This window comes from Symsagittifera roscoffensis, chromosome 7 (assembly GCF_963678635.1).
Source record: "Symsagittifera roscoffensis chromosome 7, txSymRosc1.1, whole genome shotgun sequence".
Classification (NCBI taxonomy): domain Eukaryota; kingdom Metazoa; phylum Xenacoelomorpha; order Acoela; family Convolutidae; genus Symsagittifera; species Symsagittifera roscoffensis.
In genome coordinates, this window is record NC_087068.1 from 59178539 (window position 1) to 59195350 (window position 16812).

A 16812-nucleotide genomic window follows, 5' to 3' on the forward strand; every position below is an offset into this window, starting at 1 on the left:
TCCGCGACAATTCTTATTTTGACCTGTTGCGGATCTCGCTTACAAATGCAGAGAATGCACAGTTGGGCCTCGTAATGAGAATAGCAAACTCAAATTATTTGGGTGACCAAATTTTCAAAAAGTAGCAGTATCACAACTAACATGTTTTTTTTTAAATGCTAGTCTTAATATTTCGTATATAAAAATTGTAAAGGGTTCACTAATCAAACAACCTGAGAACAGAAAGACTCCAATGACAGAATGCACAGGTTAACTGAAAAAATTAGCAATAACAAATTTTTGTTCTATCTTAAAATGATGCGCTTGCCGTGAATATTTATTCTGTGCAACGTTTATTTTGGAGCCCAATGTGCTCTAAGACAAAGCCGCCACTTGGTTGGAAAACCACCAAAAGCTGCATTTTTTCTTCCAAGTATTTAATCTCCTGTTGCACTGACACTGCACTCATTTAGCAAGGAAGAAATAAAAGAATTTTTGAATTGATTAACAAGATCGTTTTTTTAATACACTTGGACCTGTTCGGTTCGAGTGTAATCTTTCTTCGTGGAAACCAAAAAAAAAATTCAAATCAAGAACAAAACTTTTCACTGATGGTCTATTTTAGTCGCCCTATTACTTCTATTCGTCCAAAAAAGTTCTTAGGACTAGTCATAGTAATTTCATAGAACTATGTTCCGCCATGAAATGTGTGGCATTGGGTGATCAGTCTTTTTTCGTACATGAAATTCAAAGAGCATTAGTTTTTCTGTCAACCCGTTTAGTTTCAGCAGGTTTGAGGGTTAATGAGTTGAGGATCACAAAACATGGGAAAGGTGCTTTGATGTTCGTTCAACCGTTATTTCGTTCAAAAACTTAAACAAAACAGGAAGCAATATGGCTCCCAACAACTATTTTTTTTCTCAAAATTGACGATCTGTGGTACGCATAAATGAAACGTGCGTTTCAAGTCAATGCTCAAAACAAACTTAACGTGCAAAACAATTTGCTTGAGTATTATCTTAAAATTCATCAAAACTCTTCAACTTTTTGAATGGTTTGTAATTTTTACTGTTTGAATGGTTTATTAAAAAGCGTTTATGTGGTTTAATTCGTTTTAATTGCACGTTTTTTTTCAGTATCTAAATATTTGGATCTTTGTAATTCATTACGATATTCAAGTGTGACTGAAGAAAAAATTAGTTGACGTCACACCTGTGGACATAATGTCGAAAACAAATGATCTGGACAGACTTCATTATGGTAGTCCATTTTTGCTTGAATTACCACAAACGAAAAGTTCTCTTATGTATTTAATTGCGGATTTTTTCACATAAACTTTGTTCTTTTTCTTTTTTGTCTCTATCTCAAAATGACGTTGCTAACAACAAGCATGATTTCTTTGTGGAAATTTTTGCTGATGCTGGTGTGGATGCAAATTAGCCCTGCTTTAGTTCTCATTAACAGACAACCTCAATATATATCTCCAATTATAGCACATGAACCCCACAATTGCACTATAAATCGGGAAGAATCCGGTTTCATGTGGAGATCACAAAACTTCTATCCAGGTAATTAACTTCTCATCCGAATCCATAAAAAAATAAGGACATCCGATTGCTGTGCTTCGTTTTTTAGTTTGTTGTGCCATGAGAAGATCTGAAAGAACGCCTAGAACTTGCGTGCGCCGATCCGAGAGCCCACTGATTTTATTTGATCATAATGTATATCTGCGACAAAAGTAATCCATTATAATCCAATAGCTTTTTATAAACTAGAACTTCTTTATAAATTACTAAAATCTATTACAAATCAATTACTTTTTAATTCTAAAATCGTTTTTTTATCGCAATTTTTTTGCTAATTATTTGCAAAACATTTGAAATATTTGACAGTATTCTATATCTTTATGTGTTTGTATTAAAAAACAAAGGTGCGAAAATTCGTTCAATCCTCTACGCAAGGATTAACAATTACCCAACCCCCTTCCACACCACAACGGTGAATTGAACATGGGAGAGGGAAATGGGCGAATAGCAATTGTGGTAAATCAAATCAAATAAAGTTTCAAACTGCCATGAATCGAGAAACTTTTAAAAATTCTGACCTGAAATGTTAACTGTTATGAAAACGAATGCGTAACATCTGAACTAAACTGTAAAAAAATTGTAATTTTCATCAATATAATTTCATCCATATAATCGATTATGATTCATGGGCGCCGCTCGGTGCGGGTAGGCATAATCGGTATAATAGTAAATTAGGCATATTCGCCAACAGTTCTCCTGGAAAACCTAATTTTTTGCAGAGGGCTCAAAAAGAAGCTGGAAAACTAATTTTATAGGAAAAATGAAACTACGATAGCTTAAATTGATTTATAAATTTTAGACATGTATAACAAGGTTTTATACTCGCTCGGAATTAGACTTACTTATAAATTTCCAACCACTTTTTCTCGTCATTCATAGAACTTTTCGAAAATTTTTAATGATGTTCGACAGAATCACGATTGAAAAAGTTTTTATATGATATAACATTTGACCGATTCCGATCATTATTTGCGGCATTTTCATTGGTCGGAACAAAAATATAGTTTTTTAAGCTCATTCACGCGGCACCATTAAATAATTGTTATGCAGAACAGAAACCGAGATGTCTGTTTAGCTTTTGGTGGACATGGCTGCAAAGTCTCCCTCTTCAAACCCAGGCAGAAAACGCCGAAAATCCTCTCTTTCGACATGACGAAAGATTTGAACAACAACTCCATATGTCTCCACAAGATAGATATAGAGTAAGTTTTAACCTTGTTATGCTACCAATAATACATGATGATTGTCCGTTATACACAAAATTTTTCAAGTTTTAAAAATCTACTTCAACGATTTTGTGTCTTATGTTAACTTTAACTAGAACTTATAACTATTTTCAGAAACAATGAAATTTGTTTTTTTTTGTTATGCTAAGCTTAACACCGGCTCAATTTCAATTGAGAATTTTTACTACTAGAAACTTAATGGAAACTGGTATCCAAATTCATACAGTTGTTTTAAAAGAACTCAAATTAATCTTTAATTTTCTGAACCGGTGAACGAATAAATGATTTTCAGAAAAGGTATTGAGCTTTGCAACCTCCTGGGAATCCACGTGGAGTTTGTGGTGGAGGGCAAAACGAGTCTCCTTGGTTGGTTCAACCAGTTTGAACAGAGTGAGACGGAGTTCATGCTGGCTCCTCTGCAGCTCCGACAAGTGGATCAATTGAAGGAGATTGTACTTTGCATCCCGATGCAATATTTCAACTTATCCGAATTCTCCACCAGTGAGTCATCTACAGCATCCGAGAAAAAATCAGCAAGGAGTCTCTAGAGTGAAGGGGGTTGTAAAATGTAGTCGGTTGAAATTTTGGTAAATAATTAGGTTCCAAATTGGAAAATCCAATGACAAAATATCTAATCCCACTTGTTATACGAAGAACCTTTGTATCGTTATTCCAATGGAAATTCGATTGAAAACCCCTGAGGAAGCTTTGAAACCTGTGAAGCTTCTTTGAAACATGATCAAATTAAAAAGAAGTTTGATTCAGATTTGATCAATAGAGCTACTTTGTATTGGAAACCAGATTTTGGTAAGCCATTTTTGCTTGCTACTTCAGGTCGACTCATTAAGGCCACGGCAGTTGTGACGGAACTGGCAATTGACTACTCGGATCCGAACCGCGTGTCCCACCAGGAAACAAGGACCATCATAGAGATGTCTTCAACTTCGATAAGCGGGCAACTTTTTGTTTACCAGGTGTTTCCAATAATTTCATAAACGATAGCCAGAAACTAATGAGAAACCCACAATTGTTTTTCGAACTATAAAAACTATTTGCGTACTTGGGATGATATATTTTACTAAAAGACTCGCAAAAAGATAAGGTTTCCGGTAAATTTTAAACTTGCTCAGTGGGCTGCAGTGACTTCATATCAGTTTTTGGGGATAAGTTCATAATTTTTGCTACTGTTAAAAGCCTCACTAAAAACAGAAAGTGTTGTTAAGATTTTTTTCTTTCTTTGATATATCTTCAACATTCTTCAAAATCTTGGCAAGCTTTTGAAGATGACTAGACTTTGGTAGTTATAGTAACACTGGCTTTAAACAGAAACAATAACAAGACTGCTCGTATCAGGGCGAAGCCCTGAATGTCCCGACTGCCCATTAAGGTTTATGGAGCAGTAATATCATTAAAAAATTAAAAGTAATAAAACAAAATGAACATTTTCTTGCCAAAAATTCGATATTTGCTTAAATCAAAATCATCCCCCCACACGCCATATAAAGTACAAAAGGATAGATTTCGCTACTTGTAGCAAATCAATTATGACAAATAAGCTTCGTTAAACCATTTTGGAACGATTTCTAAGACGGATTAACTCTATGCTTACGCGTTCATAGCGCGAAATATATCGCGCGTTAATTGTCCCAAATTGGCAAAAAATGGAAATCTTTAACCCATCATTGCTTTACGAAAAATGATCACAGGTGAAATATCTTTTCAAACTTGATTTCAGGACAACAATACCTTTCGAATGATGTAAAAAAATTACGTCAAAAATGGCTAGTTAAAAAGTCGAAATTTTTCTGAAGAAAAAAAAAACCCACCCCGAGCACAAATATTCCGTTACTTTCGTATCGAAAGTCGGAACAATAAGAAGTAGTTTTTGAAAACTCAAACAAGACTGCTCAAATCAGGGCAAAAGTTTTAGGTTTTGAATGCCTTTTGATGTGTTTGAAGTAAGTGTTGAAATAAATTTTTAAGAGAAATTGAGCGCTTTTTTCTTCCCATTTCATTAAGCAGTGTCACAAATCGAATAAAAATTTATATACAGGGTATTTTCAAATTTGGTTTTTTTCTAAATCCTCTTTTATTTCACAAATATTTGGTTTAATGAGGTGATTTTTCTTGCAATAAGTAGCAACAATTCACCAGATTTTGATGGTATTTTTCATTGAGACTTTGAACTCGTTTTTCTCAAATTCAGTTACTTTGATAAAGACAAATTTAGCTTGAAGTTCATCAGTGTTGCAAAACTTCGAGCCAAAATTATACCCTTAAAACTGGTCAATTGATTTGGTTTAAAATTCAGGAGGCGAAAAAGGATCAATCTAGTTATTCTTACATCAATCAACCATGTTTACTTCCGTAATGAAACAACCTGCAAGTCAATCCAGTATCGATTATTTCAACCAACTCCAGGGTGTTTTCAAAACTTGTTTCACAAACAATTGGGTGATTGAAGTCTTTCTTTTTGCAGTAGACAGCAAGAATTCGCCAAATTCTGATGATATATTTCATTAGTGCGGTTTTTTGTTCACGCATGTTTTCGTGATTTAATGATCTTTCACTGCAAAACAACTGGATGAAATGAACTTTGAATTTTAGTCCTTTTTAGCTGAAAAATGACCCGGACAGTTTTATCAGGACACACTGATATCAGTGAACAATTTTAAAGCATAATGGTGGATTTTTGATGACATACTACATCCCGATTGAGCAACCCGTTTTATATATATATATATATATATATATATATATGTATATATTTAAACGGGTCATTCGAAAGTGTTGGTTTGTTAGATACTGCAGAACAACTCAATTACCTAATAGATAAACCCAATTTTCTGACGCAGCTTTGAATATTTTTGCTTATTTTTTTCTATATTTATTCCTTGACAGCACAAAAACTGTCAGCAGTTTAAAAACACTACTTTCGTAACTTTGTTTAACTTTAAGATGATATCATAGTACGTAGCGTCCTAATTAAGCGTTGTTTTTGTTTGTATACTGCACTTTTGTCCTTGAGCAACTTTGACTCTTGTCGGCCACATCGAAAACATGGATTTGAGATCTCTGTCCCGTTCGTCATACATGTAGTTGGCGGGGATCGTCGTAGAGATTCATAATGATTACTTTTTTTCGGTAAGTTTTTGTTTGTATCTTGTGTCTGATTATAATTTTCCCCCATTGTTAATACGATTTGGTGCCCGAATATTTCTGCTCGCGGTGATTCTTTTGTTCCAGAAAAACTTCGACATTTTAACTAGATATTTTTGACGGAATTTTCAAATACCAATCGAAAGATAATGTTGACTTGAGCTCGCTCTGTGATCCTTTTTAATGAAGTTATGGGGGTTCAAAGATTGCCGATACAATTTGAGGTATTATCGCGTAAGCGGAGATTTAATCCGTCCAAGAAATGTTTACAAATTGAATTCAGTCGAGCTATTTAGCGAAATTTGACACTTAGCACTTTAAATAGCGCGCGGGAAATGATTTTCAAAAAGGTTCAAAGAGAAATTTCGTTTTTTTGTTCATATTTTTATGTCGCACATTCTCATATCACCCGCAGTCTTGTTTTAGATAAATATCCAGTTCTAGTTAGTCATCATTGTATAATTTGGTTCGGTTTCTGGTTGAAATGTTTGTTTGAATTTCGGAATTGAAAATGTTGAAGGCGAGAAAAGCTCACCGTTTCACAATTTAACAATCTTTCACATTTTTAACAGTCTTTTTGAACACAAATTTAGCATCAAGGTCTAAGATTAATAACAACTTCTAACCTATTAGCAATTTGAAAAAAAAAGTGAAAAAGAAAAAATTTATGATCAATTGAAAGCAAACAATTGAAAAAAATAAAATGGCATTAGAGATAACGCAACATAATAATCCTTAAAAATGTATATTTACATATCTCAAAATGCTTTTCAGTTACTTAAGTGTCATCACGTGCAATAAATAGAAAAAAGCGGCACGATCAGTCGTACTCAGTAGTTTCAGAAATAAAAGAACAGATAGATGAACCAATTTGTATAAGCCCCATGTCCCATAATTTACCTTTTAAGCAAAATCGTAAAAAATTTTTCTACTCTTGCTTCGCTGTGCCGACATTCTTTTCGAGTGGTATAATGCACACGAAAAGATAATTGACGCTAATCGGGATTAAAGTTACACAAATTTGTTCGATTGTTGCACCGACTTGGAAAAGATGAGCAGAAAAAATATATCAGCTTTTAATTTTCTGTTAAACGTGACACATTCTTTGGACCTTTAACGGCCGTCAAATCATTAGGAATTTGGGTATAAGGGTTTTTTTTTCTTCAGACAAACTTCGACTTTATAACTAGCCATTTTTGATGGAACTTTTTGTATATCAGCCAAAAGGTATTGTTGTCCTGAGCTTAAATTTGAAAAGATATTTCACCTGTGATCATTTTTCGTAACGTTATGAGGGTTTAAAAAGTGCGATTTTGACCAATTTGGGACAATTAACGCTCGATATAATTCGCGCTATTAACGTGTAAGCGGAGATTTAATCCGTCTTGAAATCGTTCCAAATTGGTTGAATGAAGCTTATTTGCCATAATTGATTTGTTACAAGGAACGAAATCTCTCTTTTTGTATTTTATATGGCGTGTGGGGTGATGATTTTCATAAAAAATTTCAAATAAAAAAAATTCATTTTAATACATTTAATTTCTTAATGTTGTTTATGTTACCAGTGCTCCATAAACGTAAATAGGCAGTCGGAACTTTCAGGGCTTCGCCCTGATACAAGCAGTCTTGTTTCTTTTTGTTTTTCACGCAAAGTCAGGTACCCCATAAAATCATCGGAATGTGTTGAGTTACATATCATTTTAATGCCTTTCTAGTTGTGATTGGAAATATTTGTGAATGTTTGTACAAATTTTCCCAGTGTCGAGAAAAACCGACTTTTGAAACTTTTGATTTTTGTTCTAATTTTGCGCTAATATGGTGAGCGTGCAGGCTTACAATAGCTTATTTAGGCTTAATTTCAGCCGTGAAAACTTAACTTGACTCAATAAAGTTTGTTATTGAAGTTTTTTAGCGCCATTTAGCGAATCAAAATTTCAAAAAAATTTAGCAAAAAAAATTGAAAACATTTTTGAGAATTTTAAATTTTTTATGTTTTTTTTTCGATTAAGAAACGGAATCCAGTTAAAATCCACAAAATGCACCGTTTGGCCTCGTATCGAATTGTGCTGATTAAAAACCAAAGCGACATCTAATTTGCAAATCTAGAATTTTTTAATCTAAATATTAGAAGCTGTTCACATTTTAGTCGTCAGGAACATCGAAACTGCAGGCCTCTTTCGCACTCGCAGTTTGCCCATTTCTCCATTTTCTAATGTGGCTACAGTGTGAAATATGAACACTTAACCAAAAGACATCCAGAAGTAGGAAGCAACCAATGCATTGCAAGACAGTGAGTAAAAAAGTGACCCCTCATCCACAGTTTGCATCGGTGAAATTAGATTGCGTGACCTTCAAAAGCAAAACATCTCTGGTTTTCGCATTAATGGTTAAAATGCACAAACCTGGTGCTACAATAAAACAATATAATTATTTTGCCATGTAAATTTGCAATTCAAATTATTTTCATATTGCTTTTAAATTGTTTCATAGAATATATTAAAGAAAAACAGTTTTAGGATATGCTAGTATTTGTTCAACGTTTTTTCGTACCATAATTATGTATCAAATCTTTGAACCAAAAACGAGACACAGCAAAATACAAAACTGAAAGCAGCAGTGCCAGCAGCTGTATAAGTAACGCAGAAAAGTCCGACATCATTAATTGTTGCAAATAGAGCCCCACACTAGCTCTCATCTGTTAATGTCTAAAAAGGCAGACGGAAGATATCAACCAACGTATCCCTATGGTCAAGGCCAAGTGAAGCGGCAAAAAATCTACACCTGGAGACAAACGCCGACAATTCAATGACTGCGACTATTTCTTGCCTCCGAGCAAAGGCAACAGCAGCCCCTCTAACGTTCGCAGCATTAAAACATAAAACAGGACAAAAAAACGCCTGAAAATTCATTTTCGAAGTTTCTTTTAGGTTCTGATGGAAAAAATTTTGTCCTGCGAAGCTTCGAGAAGCAATTATAATAAATAACGACGTAAAAAACTGTCACCGTTCGACTAGCATAAAACTCGACTAGCATAAAAGTTTGAATTTATGAAGATGTATCGACTAGCATAATTTTTATAAAATTATTTCTCGCGTTCAAGTTAAAAGATGCTTTTTTGAGAAATTGATATTTGAGCATTTGAGAAACTAAGCAATCAAAAAGCAAATGAAATTCCTGTTGTCGTGATTAGTCTAATGACCTAATGAACTCTAGAGCTCTAGTGAAGACTAATCGTGGCTGTGATCGGCACTGTGAAATGTGTAAAGAAAAATTGGGGTCTTTTCACTTATTCCCTTAAAAATTAATATTTCAAAATCTTGGACTGAAACTATTTTGCTTCAATCTGATTGGCTACCATTAAAACGATCGCATTATTGTTACCAAAACGAATCATTGCAATCAGTCTTCTGCTCTCTGTATTTACACATTGAATTCTATAAAATTACAAAATTTGCAAATTGGGGCGGAATAAGTAAAAAGACCCAAAAATTGATTGGATGCTGTTGTTAACCCATCTATTGCAGAAAGGGAGCCATTTCATATCAAGGTGAAAAAATCGGGTCCTCATAACAATCTACCAACCCCCCCCCCCCTTTCAAGAAGGGGGAATAGATTGTTAAGTAGATTAAGGTAGTTGGATCTCTGTAACTACCTCCCCCCATTTTGCAAGGGGGAGATTTGTTACTGGGTATAAATTTTACATATGTTTAACCATTGAATGATTTTTTTATTAGGGATGGCAATTTGCTCCCGCACTGCAGTTTCATGGGAAAAAAAGTTCATAATAAATTTTATCGGCTAAAAATGTGTAATTGAAAATGGATTTTTAAGCAACTTGAATCGAATATTTTCAATTTTCAAAATATAAGTCATTATAATCAATATAATCGTTATAATCAACGATTACAATCGTTCTTTTCAATTTTCAAAATCTATGATAATCATTATAATCAATACAATCATTATAATCGATTATATTGCATTTTTTGTTAGACTATAATGAACTTTTTGGTTCACAAAAATTACAAATTCATTATAAAACGACAATAAAAATTGATTATTATCCATCAAACTTGCGAGCGGGTTTCTAGGGACCCTAGGGGGAAAAAGTTAAAAAGATCCAGTTAGTCGAACTTTTAACCATTCAGAATGAAGCAAATTAGAATTCTGAATAGAAAGCTCGATAATTAACAACATTCAACTGATGCAAAAATTTTTCATTAGTTTTTCTGTGTAATATATTTTTTGACCAATTGAATTTTGTATTTCATTTCTTGTGTTAGACGATACAACTTTCAATTTGGAAATTTTCATGCTAGTTGAGCTTCATGCTAGTTTATATACCGCCGTGAACAACGTGTAATCATGCTTTTAGAGCTTTTGAGTGTTGATATAATACATAAGCTTTAGAAGTGAAGATTGACTCTTCAGTTAGAATTTCTAAGGAAAAAAGGTACTACAAGCTGTTTTTTTTTTCACTAGGAAATTGAAAAAAAAAGAACTTTCGAATCTTGATGCCAGAAGAAGCCCTAGGTTGATATGTCTTTCAACCACGACTAGCCATTTTTGTGCAAAAAACTGATAGAGAGAAAAAATATAACTGAACGTATAGCTTTAAGTGGGAAGGCTTTAAGGCTAAAAATAGGCTTGGCTTTCATGGGTGAGTTTAGATTTTCTTGAAGGGGATTTTAAAAAATTAAAAGTTAGAATAGATTGAATTTGTTTTCCATTTTTAGTTTGACCAATTAGATTTTCCGAGCTAAAAGAGACAACGGAGAACCTATTCAGTCACTGTTTTGCGCACCATTTTGAAAAAAAGCCACTTACAAGTGCTGGGGAAATCGCAGGGGTTCTGAAATTAGACGATCTGTCCAAAGAGAAAAAAATGATGATTATGGATGTGAGTATAACGTGAAACTATCAGTTCCCAAAGCATTGATAGATGAACCAACAGCATCTCGTAATTTCTCCAAAACAGCAGTGTTACCACTAGCGCAAAAGTTATCAGACACAACATACCATTCTGTTATCTTTGATGGTTTCACTTCTGATTGTATTCGCCGGTGTGCTCTGAACAGCTTTGGAGAAGCATAAAATTCGGGCGCCGGGGCCTTGCATTGAAGACGCTAATGCACGCTAATGCACGCTAATGCACGCTAATGCACGCTAATTGGTAAAAAATCTAACTAATGGGTAAACCTTTGGCCATGACATCTCTTAAACTAGCTACTGCGGTAAACGATCCTCAGGGAATGCAGGCATTAACCGCTTCTGGTCTTATTGGTTTGTACAAAAATCCAGTTGTCTGACCAATTGGCATCAGAAAAAGTGCACGCAGAATAAGGACATACTTTGTACCATCTTGTCCGAGCTGCTCGGTGCAGCTGATACGCCCCAACTGTGTGCTGGCCAACGGGCGTCCTGCGAGGCAGCTGCATTACTTGTCGCGTTTCTCATCATTGAGTCGGAAGTTGAAGGGATGCTGCTGCTTCATGCTAACAAGGCATTTAATGAGATCAAAAAATAGCTTGCTATCCTAAACATGTATGTTGAGTGCTCAGCTATAGCTAAGCATCTCTGTCATCTTTACAGAAAGCCGAAAAACTTGTTTATAGAGTGAGAAGTGTTTTTGTCGCAAGGAGGTAATACTCAGGGCGGACATGAAAGATAGCTTTTTTATATCTCATTAAACAACTCCATGACATTTTAAAGTAAGTTTTGTATGTCAATGACTCTGCTGCAAGTGGGAAAATTGAAAAATTGAAGTCATGGTGGGAAGCGTTGAAATAACTGAGACTGGATTTTAGATCTTACCTAAATTTTTGCAAGACTGAGCTTAATGTTAAACGTGAAATTTTTTACTTTGCAGAGCGTGTTTTCTCTGGAAGTGTTAAAATGATTTTATCAGAGGGACACAAGTTTTTGGGGATGCCCGATTGTCAGCAAAAAGTTCTTTAAGCAACATGTTCTCAAAAAGTCAGATGGTTGGATAAGTGAACTTGAGAGTTCATCATTCGCTGAGACGCAGCCACATTGTGCTTTGGCAGCTTCTACGCATAGTTTCATTCCGAAGAAACTTACATGATGAAAATGACCGTCTGTAGCCAAGATGAAATTAAAGGTAATCTCGCCAGACTCGAAAGCAAAACCATAACGCTGTTTTGACGAAGTTAACTGGTAGAGTATCAACAGGAGACATTGAAAGATCTAAGTTAGAGGTTTCGGCAAGAATGGGTGGTTTGAACATCATCAATCTGGAATCAGACACCGCTCGAAATTCAAAGCCTCCGAAGGTTTCTCTGAACTTCTTGTTGAGAATTTTTTGTCAAGTGTACTGATTTAGACGGAGTTGCAAGTAAGCAGAAACGAGCATCTGCTGAAATTCAAAAGGAGACCGAACAGCGCGCCGAAAAAAGAAAGATGTTGTCTTGCAGTAGCGTTTTGATTCTCCATAATCATGAGAAGTTGAACTGGCTAACAAATGAGGCGCGTCAAAGGTTGCCGCTAGAAAAAAAAGGTTTTGTCTGAAACAATTAGCGCTTCGAGATGCTTTGTGCTTGCAATATAATCATTCGCTGAAAAGTGTCCCTTCTAACTTTGTAAAAAAAATTTGGTTGAGCATTGCTTGTCTTGTCCTACTGGAGCCTTCCCAGCTATTCGGCACAATGAATTGAGAGACATAACAGTAGAACTATTTAAAACTTTGAAGATATCTGGTAGTTGTTGTAGTTTGCTCGAATGTGACGTCACTGCTATAGAATATGGACATAAAGATGACTTCAGTGCAACTTTAGTGCCGCCTGCCTTGAATTTGATGTTTACAATGTAACGGAGCTGATGTTAATGAACCAAGAAGCGAATATTATCAAATCAATTCTACTGGTTCTGATAATTCAATTAATGGAAACATTGACTGGAAAAAATGTAATCTATTTTTGTATCACCAAAAAAAATCTTGTCGATTCTACTTTCGAGTATCACAGTTGTTTGCCACGAAAACAATCCAAAAATTTGGAGAAATAAAAAAAACAATTTTTGTTGAGTTATGGAAAAACGCTATTAATACAGTTTCATTTATGGAAAATTACTAATCGAAGACCTTTCATTCAATTTTCTGGGACTATTAATTTTTTGCCATTGTAATTTTTTGATGCAATAGAGTCCGTATATTACGAGGCCAAAGTGTGTTATTTGTGAACTGTAGGTGGGTTTCGATCGCTCTCTTTGTTTTTTTCTTTCTCTTTGATTGTCCTGACAAAAATTTGACAAGTTAAAAAACTTTTTTTTGGACACCATAGACCTACAAACACCAAAATTTGCGCATATCCAGTGCGCAGCTTTGCCTCATAACAAACAATTTTTATGGGCTTTGTTTTTGCTTTTAAACTCGACTAACTTCCAACCAAAACAATAAGGAAACCATGTTTTCTATCAACTTATGGTGTATCACCGGCAAAAAACATCATAATTTAAAAAAGGTCAATTTTGATTTTTTCTATTTTTTTCAAATTTTTCTGCGGGACAAATTTTTAATGTTTTTGGCGTCTCTCCGCTTTTAAAAAATTGTAAAATTGGAGTATTTTGTAGCTAAAAAGTTTTTAGTACAATCTCTGAAAATCTCTTTGAACAACCTCGGACAAAATTTCACTCGTAATACAGCCAGAAAAAAAACAAAAATCTTAGTTGGGCAATTAAGATGACGATTTTGCGAGGAGAGAGGCGTCCGACGCTTTTCCGCCGCCATTAACTCTTTCCTGCTTATTGATTTAGGAATTGCAAGATAGATTGAAGCAAAACAGCAGCTGAAATTTGAGGGCCAGCGGAAACGGCGTGTACCCAACAGAATTAAAATAAACAGCTGAATTTCAACACAAGGTCTTCAAGATCTTTCTTGGATCTTTAATTATTTATAAACCATTAAAATATCCCAACTTTTTTCTTAACACTCTTTGTTAATTTCAACAACCTCAATTTCAACAACTGGATGTTGAAATTTTAACTTAAAACTTTTAATTCTAAATTTTTGTATGAAACTTTTAACTTAACTATATTTCAACTCGAAACCATCAATGGTTTCCTTGGATCCATTGAAATTTCAAACCACCTCCTAATCTAAATGTCTAACGATCTCAAATGTCGATTCATTCTCCAAAAAGTATAAAAAGACTCAAGAATAATTGATACTGTTCTGAAAAAACCAACCATTAAAATCAGGCTAAGCAATGAAGGACATCGATTACTCATATTTCAATTGAATCCCACCTCTTAAAAGGTCCGGGCCTAGAACAAACCATGGAAATTATAAGCGTTAAAACAGTGTCTTAGGATCTTCTCGTGTTCTTATTGTACCTGAACTTTGCGGATTGATTTACTACACTCCAACCCTTGATCTCACGTCGATTCATATTCAAGTAAGATGTAATTGTAGAAAACGCCATATACGTTTGAGAGCAGTAATACATCACTCTATGAAACTGCTATAATCTTTCCCAAGCCCGTCGTGCCACAACCATATGACCCACGGGTTAGGATAACCTCAGGTGAAGATTAGGAACAGATATATAGGAAAAATAATTAAAACCAGGAATTTGCATCAATCATTCTAACACTCATGTCAATTATAACTTACGAAATAAACAAACAAACCATAGTTGCGCACAAGTTTTTAAATAAAGACTCTGGATATGACCTTCTCATAACCCCGCACAAACAAAAGATAGAATAGCTCAGATCAATAAAATGCAATAAAAAAGAAGACACTTGTTTCTCAATAGAAACTAGTAAAAAAAAACTCGATTAACCAGAAAAACTAAAGTCTTTTTCTGAATACCACTCAAAAACTATACAAAACATCGAAAAATCTGTGACACCTATTCATCGATAAAAACAAACAAATCGACCATTAACGATATTTTTCGGATGAACCAGAAGCTACAACAGCATCATCTGTAAAAGGTAAACGTAGAACAAAAACACTTATCACAAAAAACCAGTACGAACAATTATTAGGAATCAACGATAAGATATAATTCAAGGTACACACTAACTGTAATTAACGCATAAGAAAATGTTAGTTTCGACAAAACGACAATAATTTCGATATCGCCTCTGTCCTTCAATTTGTCATCGACCCCACCAGTGACCAATCACAAGGTCAAGTACAGTTTTACCACAGTCTAAGTATTCATCTATTTCGAAAAGACAATCGCCCATGACGACATTGACTTCCCAAAATTGGAACCAAAAAGCATATACTAGATCACTACCTGGCAAGCATCTGTAACATAACACCACAAAATGGCATATTCACTTTTGAAATTCTATCACCAGACTTCAACAGTAAAACACCACCACATCGAGTACAAACGGATGATCTAGAACTCAGTTTCCCAAAAATTTTTGGTAAAATATTTTAAGAATAACCAACCACAAAATTCACAACGAGTAAATCCAATACTCACACATGCGTTTTTTCAAATAAATAAAGCTATATATCATGATTAGATTCCTCAACTGACATTCCGACTTTCAGCGCTAAGAGCAAAAATAACTTTTTCATGATTCTTAGATATAATCCGCGAAAAACTTACAAACGCAGAAGTATCACAAATTTTAAAAATTGATTTGTAAAAAGTATTATGATGGTTTATATTAGTTTATTTTTGAATTGATCTAGAATAAAAACAAATCTTGAAAAAAAATGTGCACATACTATGATAAAAACACAATCTTAGCAGATGAAATAGATAAAGTATGGGATTCAAAATGGTATTAGACAACATTTTTTAATCTATCAAACGAAAATTCTAGCTCAGCAATGCAAACTATCTCAGTAAAAAATATATCTAAGGACAATTCAATTACCAACAGATACATCAGCTTTGAATTATAACACAATGTCTCATGAGAAGACAGTTGATAATACCAGAAACTCAACAAATATGAAAATTTTGAAAAAAAATTGGAGTGGAACTACAAGGTTGAATTGTCAAGACATTCAAAAATCATCACATGTCTCTAATGAAGAAAATGTTGAACCATTACCAGCAACAACAGAACTAAGTATATCACCTATTCACCTAACAATTACAACACCACCTATAGAAATAATCCGATCCCACAAACACTATTGCGCTAAACAGTTAAACGAACAGACTTCCCTGAATAATCATAAAGGGATAATCAAACACTTAGGCCAATTACCAAGAAACGTACTGTTAACAAACCAAAACAAACAAAAAAAAACGATTCCGCAAATAAGAACATTAGTCACCCAAAAGCACAACTGCTCTTAACAACGCAAACGCAAACATGACCTCAGGAACACAATTGTAATAGGCAAGCTCACACGAATTCAATTATACAATCGGTAAACTTCCTAGATAAAAGAAACAGCCAAACAGGTTGCACTGAAATTTATCCATTTTTTCAACAAAATAAAAAATAGCCAACTAACGATTAATTCAACGGAAATCAACCATTTTGTTAGAGGACGAATAATAATTTCAATGAAATCAACAACAACCATAACATAATTCTAATCATAGAAAACATCAAAAGAGTAACATTGATCAATCAGATGAAACTTTTCAAATGGATATTTTTGAACCCTAAACTCGTCAAGAAATCCAGCATTGCAAACTGAACTTTCTATGAAATCAACCTTTACATCACCAGGTCCCAACATGCAAACACAATACCCAATGCATAGTCAACGTTAACAACCAGAAACAAGGAGAATTAGAATTCCCCTACCATATTACTTACAACAAGATGAAATAGGCCGAATTTAACTTAAAAATGTTACACAATTACATAACACAGTAGAATCACTTCAAATGACGACAAATCGTTAACTCAAG

At 34.3% G+C, this 16812-nt stretch overlaps 1 protein-coding gene across 3 annotated transcripts; it reads left to right on the forward strand.

Moving 5' to 3' along the window:
* The first annotated feature begins 997 nt into the window (after window positions 1-997).
* On the forward strand, window positions 998-8418 carry LOC134851279 (uncharacterized). Of its 3 annotated transcripts, XM_063867290.1 has the most exons (6): window positions 998-1033; window positions 1116-1547; window positions 2641-2767; window positions 3084-3292; window positions 3626-3765; window positions 8097-8418. In XM_063867290.1, the coding sequence occupies exons 2-6, from the start codon at window positions 1349-1351 to the stop codon at window positions 8184-8186; spliced, it is 765 nt and encodes a 254-aa protein (XP_063723360.1). In that variant the 5' UTR covers window positions 998-1033; window positions 1116-1348; the 3' UTR covers window positions 8187-8418. The 3 variants fall into 3 exon arrangements, with proteins under 3 accessions (XP_063723360.1, XP_063723359.1, XP_063723361.1); XM_063867289.1 differs by lacking the exon at window positions 998-1033 and having other exon boundaries at window positions 1044-1547; XM_063867291.1 differs by lacking the exon at window positions 998-1033 and having other exon boundaries at window positions 1044-1239.
* Window positions 8419-16812: the final 8394 nt, after the last annotated feature.

What these genes read in the sequence shown, in the direction of transcription:
- LOC134851279 (XM_063867290.1), top strand. Translation starts at nt 1,349, where the DNA reads ATGACGTTGCTAACAACAAGCATGATTTCTTTGTGGAAATTTTTGCTG. An exon ending in ATCACAAAACTTCTATCCAG is followed by an intron (nt 1,548 to 2,640) that starts GTAATTAACTTC and finishes ATGTCTGTTTAG; the next exon opens with CTTTTGGTGGACATGGCTGC. An exon ending in GGCAACTTTTTGTTTACCAG is followed by an intron (nt 3,766 to 8,096) that starts GTGTTTCCAATA and finishes TTCACATTTTAG; the next exon opens with TCGTCAGGAACATCGAAACT.